A 19,325-nucleotide genomic window follows, 5' to 3' on the forward strand; every position below is an offset into this window, starting at 1 on the left:
ACCTTAAGTACTACATTCAGTTCTGGTCGCTGTATCTCAAAAATGATATAGCGGAAATAGAAAAGGTTCAAAGAAGAGCGACAAAAATGATAAAGGGGATGGAACTCCTCTCATATGAGGAAAGACTAGAGATTAGAGCTCTTCAGCTTGGCAAAGAGACGGCTGAGGGGAGATATGATCGAGGTCTACAAAATCCTGAGTGGTGTAGAACGAGTAGAAGTAAATCGATTTTTTACTCGTTCCAAAAGTACAAAGACTAGGGGACACTCGAGGAAGTTCCATGGAAATATTTTTAAAACAAATAGCAGAAAATATTTTTTCACTCAACGAATAGTTAAGCTATGGAACTTTTTTCAGGAGAATGTGGTAACAGCAGTTAGCGTACCTGGGTTTAAAAAAGGTTTGGACAAATTTCTGGAGGAAAAGTGCATAGTCTGCTATTGAGACAGAAATGGAAGCAACTGCTTGCCCTGGGATTTGTAGTATGGGAACATTTGGTTCTTACCTTGGTAATTTTCTTTCCTTTAGTCATAGCAGATGAATCCATTACGAGTAGGGGGAGATAGAGAGCACTGAAAAACCATAGTGGCTCTTGGCTAGCTAGCTCCATCTGCCTCTTCAGTATTTGAAGCTTCCAAAGCAGTGTTACACCGCAAAGCATAATAACATGAACTTTCCTCACAGCGGATGAACGCCCCAAAACTGGAGCTATAATTCAAAAGAGGGAATGAACTCATCCTCCTGGAGGGAATGAACTCATCCTCCTGTAACTGAACAGAAATCCTGAAGACTGTTTTCCAACTTTTCCCAATGAGAGAACATATCTACAGGAAAAACTGAACATAAAAGTAACATAAATCACATAATGAACCATGGATTCATCTGCTATGACTAAAGGAAAGAAAATTACCAAGGTAAGAAAATAATTTTCCCTTCCTTGTCATCAAGCAGATGAATCCATTACGAGTGGGATGTATCAAAGCAATCCCTAGATAGGGTGGGAACAAGCCACACCACGCGCCAGCACTTGTGCTCCAAAAAGCGCATCTCTCCTGGCAGCCACATCCAGCCTGTAATGTCGGGCAAACGAGAGCTTAGAAGCCCAAATAGCTGCACTACATATCTCTTGAAGAGAGAGTGCTCCACTTTCAGCCCAAGAAGAGGAAATCGCTCTTGTGGAATGTGCCTTAAAGGCTTCAGGCGGAGGCCGGCCAGATAACAGATATACTGAAAAGATAGCTTCTTTGAGCCAACGGGCTATTGTGGCCTTAGACGCTGGAGACCCTCTGCGCGGACCTGACAAAAGAACAAAAAGATGGTCAGAGGTCCTGAAGGCATTTGACATGCGCAGATATTGCAACAGAGCCCTTTGCACATCCAGAAGGTGCAACTGCCCATAGGCTTCTGGAAACTCCTCTTTAGAAAAGGAGGGCAAGAAAATAGGCTGGTTTAGGTGAAACGCTGGAACCACCTTAGGTATGAAGGAAGGCACCGTACGTACCATTACTCCGGACTCTGAGAATTGCAGAAATGGATCTTGACAGGACAGCGCCTGGAGCTCAGATACCCGTCTCGCCGATGTCACGGCCACCAAAAAGACCGTCTTTAAGGTCACATCCTTCTCCAAAGCTCGCCTAAGCGGCTCGAAGGGCAAACACTGAAGGGCCTTTAAAACTAACCCCAGGTTCCAGGCCGGACACGGAGCCCACATGGGAGGACGGAGCCGAAGCACCCCTCTAAGAAACCGTGTCACATCTGGGCAAGCAGCCAGAGAGAGGCCAGCGACCTTCCCTCGAAAACATGCTAAGGCTGCCACTTGAACACGCAGGGAATTATAGGCCAAGCCTTTTTGTAAACCATCCTGCAAAAAGTCAAGTATCGGCGAGACAGAAGCCCGCATGGGTGTGATCACTTTAGAAGCACACCAAGCCTCAAAATGGCGCCAAATCCTGGCATAAGCCACGGAAGTGGAACGCTTGCAGGCCTGTAGGAGAGTGGAAATGACTTTACTGGAATATCCCTTGTCTCTCAATTGCGCCCTCTCAACAGCCATGCCGTAAGACCAAAGCGGCAGGCATCCTCCATGGTCACCGGGCCCTGTGACAACAGGTTCAGTACCAGAGGTAATGGCAGGGGATCTTCTACCAGCATCCGCCGGAGGTCTGCATACCACTGCCTCCTGGGCCAATCTGGGGCAATGAGAACCACTTCGCCTTGGTGGAGCCGAATCCACAGGAGTACTCCCCTATCAAGGGCCATGGAGGGAACACATACAGGAGGCCCTGGGGCCAGGGTTGAGTCAAGGCATCCAACCTTGCCGAACGAGGATCTCTCCGTCTGCTGTAGAAGCATGGGACTATGGCATTTGTGCTTGACACTATAAGATCCATTATGGGTTTTCCCCATTTGGCACATATCTGCAGGAATACTTCGTCTGCAAGTTCCAATTCCGCTGGGTCGATTTGATTCCTGCTCAGATAATCGGCTTGCACGTTGCTCTGACTTGCAATATGAGCTGCTGACAGAAACTACAGATGAAGCTCGGCCCAGTGGCAAATCTGTGTGGCCTGTGCGCTTAGTGCTATGCACTGAGTGCCTCCTTGGCGATTTATGTAGGCCACTGCTGTTGTGTTGTCCGACAGAACTCCGACAGCCAATCCTTCCAGGGTCAATTGAAAAGCCAGAAGCGCCTGGAAAATCGCTTTCAACTCCAAGCGATTGATGGACAACTCCGACTCCTCGGGTGTCCAAAGACCCTGGGCATGCCTTCCCCGGCAATGTGCACCCCAGCCCTTCAGGCTGGCTGGCATCTGTTACCACCAGGCACCAATCGGGGAGCGCTAGCAGCATTCCTCGCCGCAGCATGCTTTCCGAGAGCCACCACTCCATACTGAGCCGGGCCGCAGGGAGCCATGTGAGTCTGAATTGATAATCCTGAGATATTAGAGACCACCGTTGAAGCAGAGAGCACTGCAGAGATCTCAGGTGCGCTCTCGCCCAAGGCACCACTTCCAAAGTGGCCGTCATCGACCCCAATAGCTGGACTATGTCCCAAGCTTGCGGGCGAGGCATCCTCAGGAGCAGATGGACCTGGTTCTGAAGCTTGCACCGCCTTTGCTCGGGTAGGAAGACCATCCCCGAGGCTGTGTCGAACCGGACCCCCAAATATTCTAGAGATTGAGAGAGGGTCAGGTGACTTTTGGCTATATTGATGACCCAGCCCAGAGATTGCAGTACTGAGACCACTCTGGCAGTAACCTGATGACTCTCTTCTGCAGAGTCTGCTCTGATGAGCCAGTCGTCTAGGTACGAGAGAACCTGGATACCCTCTCGCCTGAGAAAAGCAGCTACTACCACCATTACCTTGGAAAAGGTTCGGGGAGCTGTGGCGAGGCCAAAAGGCAAGGCCCAAAACTGGAAATGTTTTCCCATCACCGCAAAACGCAGAAACCTCTGGTGCAGGGACCAAATTGGTATGTGCAAGTAAGCTTCTTTCAGGTCCAGAGACGTGAGAAACTCTCCTGGCTGTACCGCCGCTATGACGGAGCACAGGGTTTCCATGTGAAAATGCCGCACGTTCAGAGACTTGTTGACTTGTTTTAAGTCTAGGATAGGCCAAAAAGACCCTCCTTTTCACGGCACCACGAAGTAAATGGAGTAACGGCCAGAGCCGCATTCAGCGGGAGGCACGGGGGAAACCACCCCAATGTGAATCAATCCTTGCAAGGTCTCCTCTACCACCGCCTGTTTGGCGTAAGAACCGCATTGGGACTCCACAAACACATTTTGTGTTTGAGAATAATAAGCTTTATGTATAATTCTAAATTTACATTGCTGGGAGATCCAGTCCGTAAACAGCTTTAGGGATTTGATCAAGCAGGGCCCTAATATTGATAGGATGAATTCCCAAACTCATATCAATCTCCCAGCAACCCAGTAATTGTTCAAAATCCTTCAGGGGGGCAATATGACATATGACTTTGTGAAAGAAAGAAAGAAATCTGATCCTGATCCAGATGTTTCTCTACTAAAAGTTCATTCAAATAAGTATCTATATGCTCTTGAAGAGCTCTGCGATTCAATGACATAACATAATGGGCTATTTGTGTGTAAGCAAATTGATCTCCCCCAGAGACTGGAGTCTCTCCCTATGAGATATATAAGGTATCAAAGTCCCACCTTCCCCCAGAAAATGACCCATTCGGATAAAGCCCCACCTAGACCAATCTATATATATAATTCTCACCTCCAACGTTCTGTGCCTGGGACCGTGGCTCCGTGGTCTGCGAGGCACCATCAGTGGCGTTCGCCCTCATGCCCCTCCCAACGACTTCCAAACTCCACCCCCTCTGCGTACGCCGTCCCCCACAGCAAACACCGACCCAGGCAGTACTCCTCCCCCTGCCTATGAATCGCCCAAGACTGGCTGCCAAACGCCGCCGCCCTCCCTCTCCAAGTCCGGATTCGGACTGTCAGAGAGGACGAAGAGGGAGGGCGGCGAGACGGCGAGCGACCGGATGTGGCGACTGTCAAATGAGGGCTTCGAGAACGACACCATCAAAAAACAAAACAATCAAAAGGCACTGACATAATCAAAAAAACGGAACATGCTAATCTCTGTTTCCACTCCCCTACGCAGCCGTCATTACTATACACTAAAAAAAAAAAAAACTAAGAAGTCTAAAGCTGTTTCACCTGCATAGACAAAAGGAGGGGGGAGACAGACAGACCATGCAACTGGGAGGGAGGGAGGGAGGGAGGACCCTACGACACCATCAAAAAGAAACCAATCAAAAGGCACTGAACGTAATAAAAAAAAAAAAAACGAAATGCTAATCTCTGTTTCCACTCCCCTAGCAGCCGTCATTGCTATACACAAAAAAAAAACCTAAGAAGTCTAAAACTGTTTCACCTGCATAGACAAAAGGAGGTGGGAGGAGACAAGACAGACCCTGCAACTGGGAGGGGGGGGGGGGGGACCCTGCAACTGGGAGACAGACCGGTGGGGGGGACGACCCTGGAAAAGGGAAGGGAGACCCTGGCACATACTCTCATTCTCACACACACACTCGCACCCAGCCTCACTCACTCTCTCTCTCTCTCACACACACACTCTCGCACATTCACTCTCTCTCACACAGTCACTCTCTCAAACATACACACTCCGAGGAAAACCTTGCTAGCACCCGTTTCCTTTAAAACAGAAACAGGCCTTTTTTACTAGTTTTGTATAATCCTTAAATCCATATCTGGGGGAAATTGCCTATTACACACTAAGGGGAGCAGTTCACTACAAAGGGGAGATTGTCCCCAACACAACAATAAGTTTTAGTTTCTTCCCATCCCATAAAACTGTATCAGTATCCATTGCAATGGATACCAAGCTGTCCTCAGGAGATGTAATGGGAGCATTTGGAGCATGTAAAGCCATGCATTCAAAGTCTTTAATTGGGGTCTGATGCAAGAAGCCGCCTCCTTCCACTGAACATGCTCAGGAATCCACAATAATAATGAGCATATTTCCTTCGTATTTGATAGGTGCTTGCAGATGTGCAGTCTGCAATATCTTCAGAGCCTGGGGGTAATGTAATACCTTCAAAATGATAGGTATTGCATATTTAACATTATTTTCTTTAAGTTTTAGCAGTCTATTAATTTAAGTGCAATAGATAATAGTAGTGTTTTTCTTCTTGTGGCTATGAGATTTTTTGTTAGTTTCCGTAGGTTTCTGACAATTCAGTAGTACACAATCTATAAAAGATATTATGGCATTTTGAAGACAGACATTTTAAAAATCTCATCTGACTAAGAAACCACCAACAGCAGTAAGCAGGGATTCTCCTGCACTTTAAGTTCTTAATATTGCAACCAATAAATCATTATGTATTGTTTTAATTTAAATACCAGTGCGGCTTAAGTAAAGAATACTGCAATTTATCATTCATTGTGTATTTCAATGGTTTTAATTTCATTTTATAGAAGGATTGTCTTTTCGGCTATGGTTTGTGTTTACAGCAGTGAACAATCAATCAAACAAGCTACCAAAGAACTCACAAGCGTAAGATGTTTTCTTTTATACACGAGAACACTTACCTGAGAGTTTCCTGTGGTATGACACATTTAGTATCAGAAGCTTGAAACACATGTGCAGTGGTTCCCTTATGCCTTCATTTTTTACCCCCATTTACAAAGCTGCGCTAGCGGCTGCCAGTGCGCTAATGCCAACACAACCCATTCCCTTTGTAAACAGGGCAGTAAGTAATCTACTTCAAGAGCAATGTAGAAATATCTTTTAAATATCACTATCAGCAAATGTCTTTATTTTCATTCAACTATTTAATTATCCTATTCTATTTAGTGATATTAATACCTTTGTTTTCAAGCAATTATTAGTCTTGTAATTAAAGTTGCCCAGAACGCCAAGCTATTTCAGTGGTTCACTATTGTTGAGCCAACACTGAATTGATCATCAGTATTAAAAATTTCACATAGAGCTATCAGAATTTTTTTTTTTAATTTTCAAACAAAATGGGCCCCTTCTACTAAACCATGCTAGCGATTCCCGTGTACCAAATGCGACAAAGCCCACTCCATTTGAAATGTTCGGTCAAAGAGGCGAGTCTGGTTGAGTAATAGGTGACATTCCTTGAGACAGCCTGAGGGCGAAACATGGACCATGTCAGATCTGGTCCCCAACCGACTTAAGCTAAAAACATTTTTCAGATTAGAGAAGAGAAGGCTGAGGGGACACATGATAGAGGTATATAAAATAATGAGGTCAATGGAACAGGTGGATGTGAAGCGTCTGTTCACGCTTTCCAAAAATACCAAGACTAGGGGGCATGCGATGAAACTACAGTGTAGTAAATTTAAAACAAATCAGAGAAAATATTTCTTCACCCAACGCATAATTAAACTCTGGAATTCGTTGCCGGAGAACGTGATGAAGGCGGTTAGCTTAGCAGAGTTTAAAACAGGGTTAGACGGTTTCCTAAAGGACAAGTCCATAAACCACTATTAAATGGACTTGGGAAAAATCCACAATTCCAGGAATAACATGTATAGAATGTTTGTACGTTTGGGAAGCTTGCCAGGTGCCCTTGGCCTGGATTGGCCGCTGTCGTGGACAGGATGCTGGGCTCGATAGACCCTTGGTCTTTCCCAGTGTGGCATTACTTATGTACTTAGTACACTGTTTAAGAAATTATAAAACCTAGTAAAATATAAGAATTTATTTAATATATAAATTTTGGATATTTTGATATTATAAATACTTCTGAGTTAGTTTACAATAGCTCACTGGATTAATGAAGAGGTGGGTGCATAAATCTGGAGGTCTGAGATTGTAGTTCCTTTAAAAAGCACCGCTGAGATCCAATGAAGCTGCTATTTGTATGACAGGCATTTTCCTATCCATTGGAAGATTTATGTATATTTATGAGTATATATATATAATTTTACTTTAATTTTTATGAACAAAGGAAGCACATGATTTATCGAATGTCTTGTCTGAGACTCTGTATAATGTATATATTTATTTATCATATAGATTACACATCCCTAATGCAGGCTGAAGCCAAAACATGGCCATGTCAGGTATTCATTTCTACAATAAATTAATTGGCAAACCATTCTGCTTCTATTGTGGTCTACTTCTATCTGTATGTTGGTTCAGAGCCCTCCAGACCATCCAGTAGTCCAAGAATTTGATTATTGTAGTGACCCCAGTTATTGAGAACTTCCATCGGCTTTTCTAAGATCAGAAACTGCTAAGCCTACCACTCTATAGCTGTGCAGCCTGTCCCACTGATTTCTGCTCCAAAGGTTCAGTGTTGTTGCGCTAAGAATAAAAGCTAGTCCTTCAGCTCAAACAACTCCTACATGACTTCCAATATTGCCTCTCAGCTCTCACTCAGCAAATCTTTAATTTGCTAAATCTCCAGCAGCCCTGTACAAGTCATTGATGAGGCTCCAAGGACATTATAAGACTTGAGGTGGTTCAGAGGAAGATGACAAAAATGGTACAGGGTTTGTGCCGAAAGGCATACGAGAAAAGATTGGAGGACTTGAATATGCAAACACAAGAGGAAAGGAGAAAGAGAAAGAAAGAGAGAGAAAATATATTTAAGTACTCAAAAGGTATTAATATACAAACAAACCTCTTCCAGAGACATGAATGAGGTAGAACTAGAGGACATGAATTGAGCATACAGAGCATAACATCAAGAAATAATTTTTCACAGAAAGAGTAGCGGATGCCTAGAATGTCCTTCCAAGAGAAGTGATGGAATCAAAAATGGTGAGGGCATTCAAAAATTTATGGGATACCTAAACTGAAAAGAGGATAGAAACAAAACTTGGCTGTTGAGGTATTATGTTGGGCAAGAGAAGTTGGGAACAGGCCAGGAGGTCTACAATCTGTGTCCTGCAAATGGCAAAAGACATATAAATATGCAGATTGATCTTCTATCACTTTATTATCATATGCTACAAGTGAGGGTACTGTGCCTCTCAAGGGGGAGGGGAAGACATCTTAATATTGAAATTTGCAAGTTAACCAAAAGTTTCGCTAACAGAATTCATAACATATATTGTCCCAAGACTGCATCATATTTAACTACCAATAGGTGACTGGCATGAAGACAACCAGTGTTTAAGCATGAATGACTATAACCTGCACAAAGTGGCAGATTCAGCTCTGACCACCTTGTAGGGCAGACTGGATGGACCTTGCAGGCCTTTCTCTGCTGACATTTATTGCGTTACAGTGTTACACCGTCTAAAAGTTGTAAAACCACAAATCATGTTTTCTTAAAACCATGTTTGACATAGAAAACAAACAGAAAAATGTGGGCATATAAAGACCATATAGCATATCTAGTCTGCCCATCCAGGCCATCTACTCTCCCTATCTGCTTATCCCAAGCTCTCTTGAATTCAGATACCATTTTTGTCTACAATACTTCCACCAGGAGGCTGTTCCATGAATTCACCACCATTCCGTGAAGAAGTATTCCTTCAGGTTACTTCTAAGTTTATCCCCTTTCACCTTCATCTTATGCCCCTCATTCCAGAGCTTCCTTTCAATTAAAAGAGACTCTTCTCCTGTGCATTTATGCCACATAGGTATTTAAAGTTCTCTGTCATATCTCCCCTCTCCTGCCTTCCTTCCAAAGTATACATATTGAGATCTTTAAGTCAGTCCCCATATGCTTTATGACGAAGACAACAGAGTAGCCACCCTCTGGACCGACTCCATCCTGTTTATATCTTTTTGAAGATGCAGTCTCCAGAACTGTACATAATATTCTAAATGTGGTCTCACCAGAGTCTTATACATAGGCATTATCACCTCCTTTTTCCTACTGGTCACTCCTCTCCGTATGCACCCAAGAATCCTTCTAGCTTTCAACATCGCCTTTTCTATTTGTCCTGTTTGTCTGGCCTAATTAGATTGTAAGCTCTGTCGAGCAGGTACTGTCTCTTCATGTTCAAGTGTACAGTGCTGCGTACATCTAGTAGCGCTATAGAAATGATAAGTAGTAGCAGTAGTAATTCTACCTGTTTGGCCATCTAAGATCATCGCATACAATCCCACCTAAGTCCCGTTCCTCTTTTGTACACAACAGTTCTTCATCCCCTAAACTGTACCGTTTCTTCGGGTTCTTACAGCCCAAATGCATGACACTGCATTTTTTAACATTACATCTAAGCTGCCAAATTCCAGACCATTCCTATAGCTTCACTAAATCCTTCCTCATGGTATCCACACCATCAGGGGTGTCTCCCCTATTGCAGATTTTGGTATCATCTGTAAAAAGGCAAACTTTACCAGACAGCCCTTCAGCAATATTGCTTACAAACATGTTGAAAAGAACCAGCCCAAGAACCGAACCTTGCAGCACACCACTGGTAACATCCTTTTCCTCAGAATGAGCTCCATTTACCACTATCAAACATGAATCTACCAGTTAGTCTGAGCGAATGCATGAAAATATAAAATCGTTCATAAGATTTGGGATTCCCTCTGGTATTTATCTCAAATAAAGCACAAAAAAATTAAAATGCATGAAACTGTCTCTAAAGATATGCACTTAGCATGTATCCATGTGATCTTTGCAAAAATACAATTAAATATGTATATTTCAAAACCATGTTATTAGACCTACTAAAAGAATACAGCATATTCTTCATATGTACATACCCCTTAATTTGGCTATATTTAATAAATATGTACTAGTATTTTATTGCACACCATAACATTTTGAAATATTCCCTTTATAGTCCATCATGATTAGTACAATCCTAAAAGATTAAGCTCATTCAAATTAATTATATAATTTGTTTATGCTATGTAGTTCTCTCTCTCTCTGCTTTTTCTGTCCTTCTCTCCTATTAATCTTTACAAGATCTCTTCCTGCTTTACAGCTGTTTCCACTTCAGTATTCAACCACTATCATGGGCTGAATAGGAGCAAGATCAAACTACTTCTCTTTCCTCACTGCTCTTCATCTCTACCCCACTCTCTCCTCCTGTCCTCACTCTTCAGTACAACTCGTACTGACAAATTAAACTCTTTCTCTGCTCCTAACTGTGGCATTATCTTTGACTCATCCCTTTTTCCATCCTCATTCATCACGCCTACTTTACTGAGTGGGAACAGCTGCAATGTACAACCAGAGGGAGACTGAATCCAATAGATACTATACTATTTAATCTGGAAAAAAAACCACTGTTTAGCTCTATTTGAATCTATTACTGGCTGAACCTTGCAGCCTTCATTCTTTCAGTCACCCAAGTCTCTCTCTCTTACTCCACACTGACCTTCCAATTGCTTACAGTGCCATCTGAATTAAAGTAACATAGTAACATAGTAGATGACGGCAGAAAAAGACCTGCACGGTCCATCCAGTCTGCCCAACAAGATAAATTCATATGTGCTACTTTTTATTTGTACCTGTCCTCTTCAGGGCACAGACCGTATAAAGTCTGCCCAGCACTATCCCCGCCTCCCAACCACCAGCCCCGCCTCCCACCACCAGCTCTGGCACAGACCGTATAAGTCTGCCCAGCACTATCCCCGCCTCCCAACCACCAGCTCTGGCACAGACCGTATAAGTCTGCCCAGCACTATCTCCGCCTCCCAACTACCAGCCCCGCCTCCCACCACTGGCTCTGGCACAGACCGTATAAGTCTGCCCAGAACTATCCCCGCCTCCCAACCACTAGCCCCGCCTCCCATCACCGGCTCTGCCACCTAAACTTGGCTAAGCTCCCAAGGATACATTCCTTCTGAACAGGATTCCTTTATGTTTATCCCACGCATGTTTGAATTCTGTTACCGTTTTCCTCTCCACCACCTCCCACGGGAGGGCATTCCAAGCATCCACCACTCTCTCCGTGAAAAAGTACTTCCTGACATTTTTCCTGAGTCTGCCCCCTTCAATCTCATTTCATGTCCTCTCGTTCTACTGCCTTCGCATCTCCGGAAAAGATTCGCTTGCGGATTAATACCTTTCAAATATTTGAACGTCTGTATCATATCACCCCTGTTTCTCCTTTCCTCCAGAGTATACATGTTCAGGTCCGCAAGTCTCCCCTCATACGTCTTGTAACGCAAATCCAATACCATTCTCGTAGCTTTCCTTTGCACCGCTTCAATTCTTTTTACATCCTTCGCAAGATACGGCTTCCAAAACTGAACACAATACTCCAGGTGGGGCCTCACCAATGACTTGTACAGGGGTATCAACACTTCCTTTCTTCTGCTGGTCACACCTCTCTCTATACAGCCTAGCAACCTTCTCGCTACGGCCACCGCCTTGTCACACTGTTTCGTCACCTTCAAATCCTCAGACACTATCACCCCAAGATCCCTCTCCCCTTCCGTACCTATCAGACTCTCACCACTTAACACATACGTCTTCCGTGGATTTCTCTTCCCTAAGTGCATCACTTTGCATTTTTTCGCATTGAATTTTAATTGCCAAACCTTAGACCATTCTTCAAGCTTCCGCAGATCCTTTTTCATGTTTTCCACTCCCTCCTGGGTGTCCACTCTGTTACAAATCTTAGTATCGTCCGCAAATAGGCAAACTTTACCTTCTAACCCTTCAGCAATGTCACTCACAAATATATTGAACAGAATCGGACCCAGCACCGACACTTGAGGCACTCCACTACTCACCTTTCCCTCCTCCGAGCGAATTCCATTCACCACCACCTTCTGGCATCTGTCCGTCAACCAGTTCCTAATCCAGTTCACCACTTTGAGGCTCATTTTCAAAGCACTTAGCCTCCCAAAGTTCCATAGAAACCTATGGAACTTAGCCTCCCAAAGTGCTTTGAAAATATGCCTCTTTGGGTCCTATCTTCAGCCCATCTAGTTTATTTAAGAGCCTCCTGTGGGGAACCGTGTCAAAAGCTTTGCTGAAATCTAAGTAGATTACGTCTATAACATGTTGATGATTCAATTCTCCAGTTACCCAATCAAAGAATTCAATGAGATTCGTTTGGCACGATTTCCCTCTGGTATAACCATGTTGTCTCGGATCTTGCAACTTATTGGCTTCCAGGAAATTCACTATCCTTTCCTTCAGCATCGCTTCCATTACTTTTCCAATAACTGAAGCGAGGCTTACTGGCCTGTAGTTTCCAGCTTCTTCCCTATCACCACTTTTGTGAATAGGGACCACATCCGCCGTTCTCCAGTCCCTCGGAACCTCTCCCGTCTGCAAGGATTTATTAAACAAATCTTTAAGAAGACCCGCCAGAACCTCCCTGAGCTCCCTCAATATCCTAGGGTGGATCCCGTCCGGTCCCATGGCTTTGTCCACCTTTAGCTTTTCAAGTTGTTCATACCCTACTCTTAAACTTTGCCGTTCAGCTTCTAAATTTGCCTTTGTCTTCCAGATTTATTCACCAGTCAGTCAGTATCTTTCAATTCTAATTTTTTTTGCCCCGTCTCCCATACCTTGACTTTATCTATCCATATACTCATAGCAAACTCACCCTGTGTGGTCCTGTTGCCTTACACATGTGGTTATGTTGTCTTTGCCTAGAGCAACAGCTCTAAAAAAAAAATCTCTCTAAAAAAACAAACTCAAGTCAATAAAAGAACATAAACAGATCTGAGTATTGGTTTTAACAGTGACTGCTGTAAACAAACCAAAAAAAATCGCCATTGTATGTTACACACCAGTTCCTCTGTCGTGTCATTAGCTATGGATGAAGGATCCCCTCCATGGACCCCAAAAGCTAAAAGAGTGACTACAGAGAGCCAGTGACACTCTGCCCAGACCACAAAAATAAAAACATAAAATAAAGCAAAGGTTAAATAAGAATGGCCTTGCCATGCCCTGGACTATAGAGGGGATGCAGGCAAAATGTTACAATTACTTCTGCAGCTTTTTGTGGGGTTCCACTTTTATTGATCTACATATCAACTCATGTTCATCATGTCTCTTTCCATTTAAAAAAATTTAAATTTTCAACCGTATTAAACCACCTTCCTTACAACCTCCTGCAGCTTAAGATCCTTTCATCATTTATATCCTGTCTGTACCTAACATTGGCACTTGTCATTTTTTTGGCTTACTCTGTTACTTTTGGTTCTCAAAACCTAGGATTAAAGCTAAACAATGTGACCGTGATCTTGTCTCTTTCTATATCACGCTGTAAGAACTTTTGAGAAAAACTACAAAAAATGAATACACCAATAAATGCTGCAAAAAGCTTCAATCAAATTCCCTGTGCATACAACCAAAACAAAAACGTACACAATAATGCAGGAAAATATGAGCAGTTGAAAATTATGTATTGAATTTAAATCTACATAACTATGACATATAAATCAAACTGGCTATAGTTAAAAAAAAAAAGAGAGGAAGGAACAAAAAATGACTACATGGATTATTCACCCAATTAGACATTTGGCCTGATGAAAAACATGCACTACTATATGGCAACAAGCTATGTATCGCAGCTCTCTTTGCATACAGTGAGGCATATTTTCAAAGCACTTAGCCTTCCAAAGTTCCACAGATTATGAAATGTAAAGTGAAACATTTCTAGAAATAACCTCAAGTGATTTGCAAAATACTCTGTATGCAGTGGCAACTCATAAAAAACTATAATTCTACTTATTTTAAAATCACCAACTCATGGAAAGATCACCTTATTTCACTATAAAAGCAAAATACAAACAGACCACATACAAGTTTTCATTTACAAAGAAGAGTGTATTCCTAGAACAGAAATACAGAGAAAGTTGCAGTTTGGGGTATTTCAACCAATTATTCTAGTCCTCGAGTCAGGTTTAGACTTGTACAATCAAAAAACGAGGTACAAATTTCTTAATTTGGATTTGGTGTTATAAACAGGCTTATTTTCGAAAGAGAAGGACGCCCATCTTTCGACACAAATCGAAAGCTGGGTGTCCTTCTCACAGGGTCGCCCAAATCGGCATAATCGAAAGCCGATTTTGGGAGACCCCAACTTCTTTCCATCACGGGAATGACCAAAGTTCATGGGGGCGTGTCAGAGGTGTAGCGAAGGCGGGACTTGGGCGTGCCTAACATATGGGCGTCCTCGACCCATAATGGAAAAAAAGGACGTCCCTGACGAGCACTTGGACGACTTTACCTGGTCATGTTTTTCTAACGACCAAGCCACAAAAAGGTGCCCAAACTGACCAGATGACCACCGGAGAGAATCGAAAATCACCTTCCCTTACTCCCCCAGTGGTCACTAACTCCCTCCCATCCTCAAAAAAACATCTTTAAAAATATTTTGTGCCAGCCTCAAATGTCATGCTCAGGTCCATCACAGCAGTATGGAGGTCCCTGGAGTAGTTTTAGTGGGTGCAGTGCACTTCAGGCAGGCGGACCCAGGCCCATCCCCCCCCCCCCACCTGTTACACTTGTGGTGGTAAATATGAGCCCTCCAAAACCCACCAGAAACCCACTGTACCCACATCTAGGTGCCCCCCTTCACCCGTAATGGCTATGGTAGTGGTGTACAGTGGTGGGTAGTGGGTTTTGGGGGGCTCAGCACACAAGGTAAAAGGAGCTATGTTCCTGGGAGCAATTTCTGAAGTCCACTGCAGTGCTCCCTAGGGTGCCCAGTTGGTGTCCTGGCATGTGAGGGGGACCAGTGCACTACGAATGCTGGCTCCTCCCACGACCAAAGGGCTTGCATTTATGGTCGTTTCTGAGATGGGCGTCCTTAGTTTCCATTATCGCTGAAAATCAGAAATGACCAAGTCTAGGGACGACCATCTCTAAGGACGACCTAAATTTCAAGATTTGGGCGTCCCCGACCGTATTATCGAAACGAAAGATGGACGCCCATCTTGTTTCAATAATACGGGTTTCCCCGCCCCTCCACCGGGACATATTGCAAAGACATCCTCAGCAAAACTTGGGCATCCCTTTTGATTATGCCCCTCAAAGTGTACTATATAGTAAAAGAAATTAGCATAAATTTAAAATACATTAAACATACATATAAGAACATAAAAAAAGTCATACTGAGTCAGACCAGTGGTCCATCTAGCCCAGTATCCTGCTTCCAACAATGGCCAATCCAGGTCACAAGTACCTGTCAGAAACCCAATTAGTAGCAACATTCCATGCTACCATTCCCGGAGCAAGCAGTGGCTTTCTCCATGTCTACCTCAATAACAGACTATGGACTTTTCCTCCAGTAATTTGTCCAAACCTTTTTTAAACCCAGATACGCTAACTGCTGTTACCACATCCTCCGGCAACATGTTCCAGAGCTTAACTATTCTTTGAGTGAAAAAAATATGTCCTCCTATTTGTTTTAAAAGTATTTGCACGTAATTTCATTGAGTGTCCCCTGGTCTTTGTACTTTTTGAAAGAGTGAAAAAAAAATCGATTCACTTTTACCTGTTCTACACCACTCAGGATTTTATAGACCTCAATCATATCCCCCCCTCAGTGTCTCTTTTCCAAGCTGAAGAGCCCTAACCTCTTTAGCCTTTCCTCAAATGGGAGCAGTTCCAGCCCCTTTATTATTCTGGTCGCTTTTCTTTGAATCTTTTCTAATTCCACTACATCTTTCTTGAGATATAGCAACCAGAATTGAACGCAATACTCAAGGTGAGGTTGCACCGTGGCGCGATACAAAGGCATTATAATATTCTTGGTTTTATTGTGCACCCCTTTCCTAATAATTCCTAGCATGCTGTTTGCGGTTTTGACCGCCACCACACACTGGGCAGAAAATGTAAGCGTATTATCTACAATGACACCTAGATCTTTTTCTTGAGTGCTGACTCCTAAGGTGGACAACATCCCTTTTCATAATAACTTAATAATGTCCTAAAAAAAAAAAAATCACACACACACAAAACACAGTTGTTTAGGTGAAATACAGAATGTTTCAAGACTATGACTAAAGCCAAAACTGTGCGTAGGCGTGCTGTAGATAGTGGATACATGATACATTTGATATCTCTTTCTAGCTTAAGACAGCTTGCAATGACAGGGCCTCAGTACAATTTTGCTATCAAGACCAAAGTAATTATCCTTCTTATAAGCTTTTCATCGAGTACCACAGTGCCAATCCAACAAGGAACAGCATTCCTTCTAGTTTCACAATACCATGATCCACAACTACAAAGAAGAAAACCAGGCAATACATTTTAAGCTGCCAAGATAAAACAGCATTCTACAATAACATGTTAGGAAATGGCCTTACCTGAGCAGATAAACTGCTCTCTCAATATCATTGAGTTCTTCATCAACTGTCAGTCTTTCTATCTCTTCAGGAGTCTGCAAAATGAGATACCAAATCTGTCAAAACATTATCATATTTCACCATATTGTTTACAGACAATTTTACTGGTTCACTTGAATTAACACAAAATAAAATATTTATTTAGCCTTTACACAAGAAGCTTTCAAAATCCAGTAAGAAAAAATTAATTAAAAAGAGGTTAAAACACTACCCAGTTTCAGTTCTTTAGTACAATAGTTGCATTATCCTAATATGAAATAATATATTAATCTTAAGTGAGAAAGTGCAGCAATTCATGTACAGTTCATATGCCGTTTTGGCCTTTAACCTCTCCATTGCCTCATTCTTTTTGCCCTCCTCCTGAATTTTTAATATATGTTAATACGTTTCTCATGGTGGCGCTTTGATACATTTATATGACAGACTTCATCACCTACAAGAAACAGATTCCTAATATAGCGGTCTCCTTAGTTATTAATCCTCTTGCCTGCAATTCTTTTTTAATCTGAAGGGGGGGGGGGGGGAAGCAGCTTTGTAAATATGCCAACGTGTTACATTTAAAAGAAAACCATTTTTTAAAACAGTGCTGCGTTTCAGAAGGTTAACGTATAACCACCAAAGTTTAAGGAGAGAATCGAGCTACCTTCAGACTCCTGCGAACCGGCCTTTCGATGATCGCAAGTTCGTGGAGATCCTCTATGTAGCCGAACAAGCTGTTCTGAGCAAAATCCATTGTGGAAGGAGCCCTTGCCAGATCCAGGGTTTCAGAGCGCTTCACAAGGCATCATGATGTATCCCCAGAGCGGGTGGCATGGCACTGAGGAAGCAGGAACTAGAGTGGAGGAAGAGGGGGGGTGAGGGACTGTCACTAAAAAAGCCCGGAGCAAAGCGATCCACCCGGAGAGAGCAGCAAAACCTGGGTTTCCCTTAGCATCCCTGCAACTCGGCCACTTCTATTTCCAGGATTGGTCGCCGAGAACGACCAGGGATTTTCAGAGCAGGGCTGCGCCAGCGCACTTCACCGTGCAAGGTTTTGACAGAAAGAAGCGAATAGATTGATCTTAAGGTCGGTAGGTGTTTGGGGGGCTTTTTTTTTTTCACAACCGGCCTTCTTGTTGCATTGTGCATCAGATGTTCAAGGAGACTGCATCAAAAGAGAAACGAAATTTGCACTGTTTATGGTTTTTTTTTAATTTGTTCCTCTCGAGTGTGTTCTTATTATCCCCCCTTTTGCCGCAGAAGGTTAACGAGAAGGGGAAGGAACCATCTCCGGCGCCTCGCGGACACGTTTTACACGAACAGAGGGAGGCTTAAACGCCGACAAATAGCAAAACGGAACACAAAAAAAACCCAACTAAAATGAAATCATTTTTTTTTTAAATGAGGTATTGAAAAGGCTTAAAGGGGAAACAAAAAACGAATTACGAAGATAAAAACGAGCCTGTTCGTGCCCACGGGTACAAAAAAAAGTTCATTTCTGTAATCTCCTTCCCACGTCAGCTGGCGTCAGCTGGAAGAACCCTCCCGAAGCGCCGGTTCTTTTTAAACAAATACAAAATAGATATATTGGTTTGGCCCCAGGAACAGGGGGGGGGGTTACAAAAATAAAATAAAGTGAGTGAAGCGGAGAGGAGGCGGCGGTGGTGGATTGTGACCAGCGATTACTGTAGTTCAACCCGTCGCTATAGCAACGCACCGCTACGGCAAGCCCCGTGGCGCAAACTGCCTGCTGCGCGGTCCCGTCCTTTTTGCAAACGCTCGCCAGATTCTCTCGTTCCCCGCCCCCTCACCCTTCTGCGGGAGCGGCGCGCGGGGGCCGGGGGAGGGGCCTCTCTTCCTGACCAGGAGGGCTTGCAGACAGGGCTCTCTTTCTTTATGCTGAGTTGAGCGTTGTATTTTTTTTTTTTTACTGCAGTGCCTGGGCCTCGAAGTTACAAAATTGCGAGGTGTATACAAATCATGCACGAGTGGGGTAAAAGCCCGCTGTCGCTTAAGCTGACTCAAATAAGTGCGTGGTGGAAAAGAAGTGCCCCAGTTAGTAATGAGAGTCGGTCCCAATTGGCAACTAAGATTCAATGCAAAATAAAATGCAGGGTCATGCGCTTGGGCTGCAAAAATCCAAGGGAGTGGTATAGTATGGGGGGAGTACTTTCTGTGTTGAAAAGAGCAAGACTTGGCGGTGATCTTGTGGGTGCGTAGCCATCATTGGCTTTTTAGGAGGACCCAGAGGGACAATTGAGTGGAGGAGTAACTTAGTGGTTAGTGCAGTGGACTTTGATCCTGGGGAACTGAGTTCGATTTCCACTGCAGCTCCTTATGACTCTGGGCAAGTCACTTAACTCTCCATTGCCCCTGGTACAAAGTAAGTACCTGAATATATGTAAACTGCTTTGAATGTAGTTGCAAAAACCTCAGAAAGGCGGTATATCAAGTCCCATTTCCCTTCCCCTTCTCTACCACGACCACCACAACAACATTCCTTACCTTGAGAGCCGCTGCTGGAATTGCCTCATTGCTTCCTCAGTAGGGAAGAAGTCAGGAGCCTCCCTTCCTAACCACG

The 19,325-nt window shown here is 43.5% G+C and overlaps 1 protein-coding gene across 2 annotated transcripts in view; it reads right to left on the reverse strand.

Moving 5' to 3' along the window:
- The window catches only part of PPP4R4 (protein phosphatase 4 regulatory subunit 4), a gene marked incomplete in the record, with an annotated part of 442,181 nt that extends 423,816 nt beyond the window's left edge, over nucleotides 1–18,365 (reverse strand). For both annotated transcript variants that reach the window (XM_030214960.1, XM_030214959.1), the window contains 2 exon segments: nucleotides 16,727–16,800; nucleotides 17,409–18,365. In XM_030214960.1, coding sequence (XP_030070820.1) covers nucleotides 16,727–16,800; nucleotides 17,409–17,498 — 164 coding nt within the window.
- Between the last annotated feature and the right edge of the window lie 960 nt (nucleotides 18,366–19,325).

This window comes from Microcaecilia unicolor, chromosome 9 (genome assembly GCF_901765095.1).
Source record: "Microcaecilia unicolor chromosome 9, aMicUni1.1, whole genome shotgun sequence".
NCBI classification, from domain to species: Eukaryota; Metazoa; Chordata; class Amphibia; order Gymnophiona; family Siphonopidae; genus Microcaecilia; species Microcaecilia unicolor.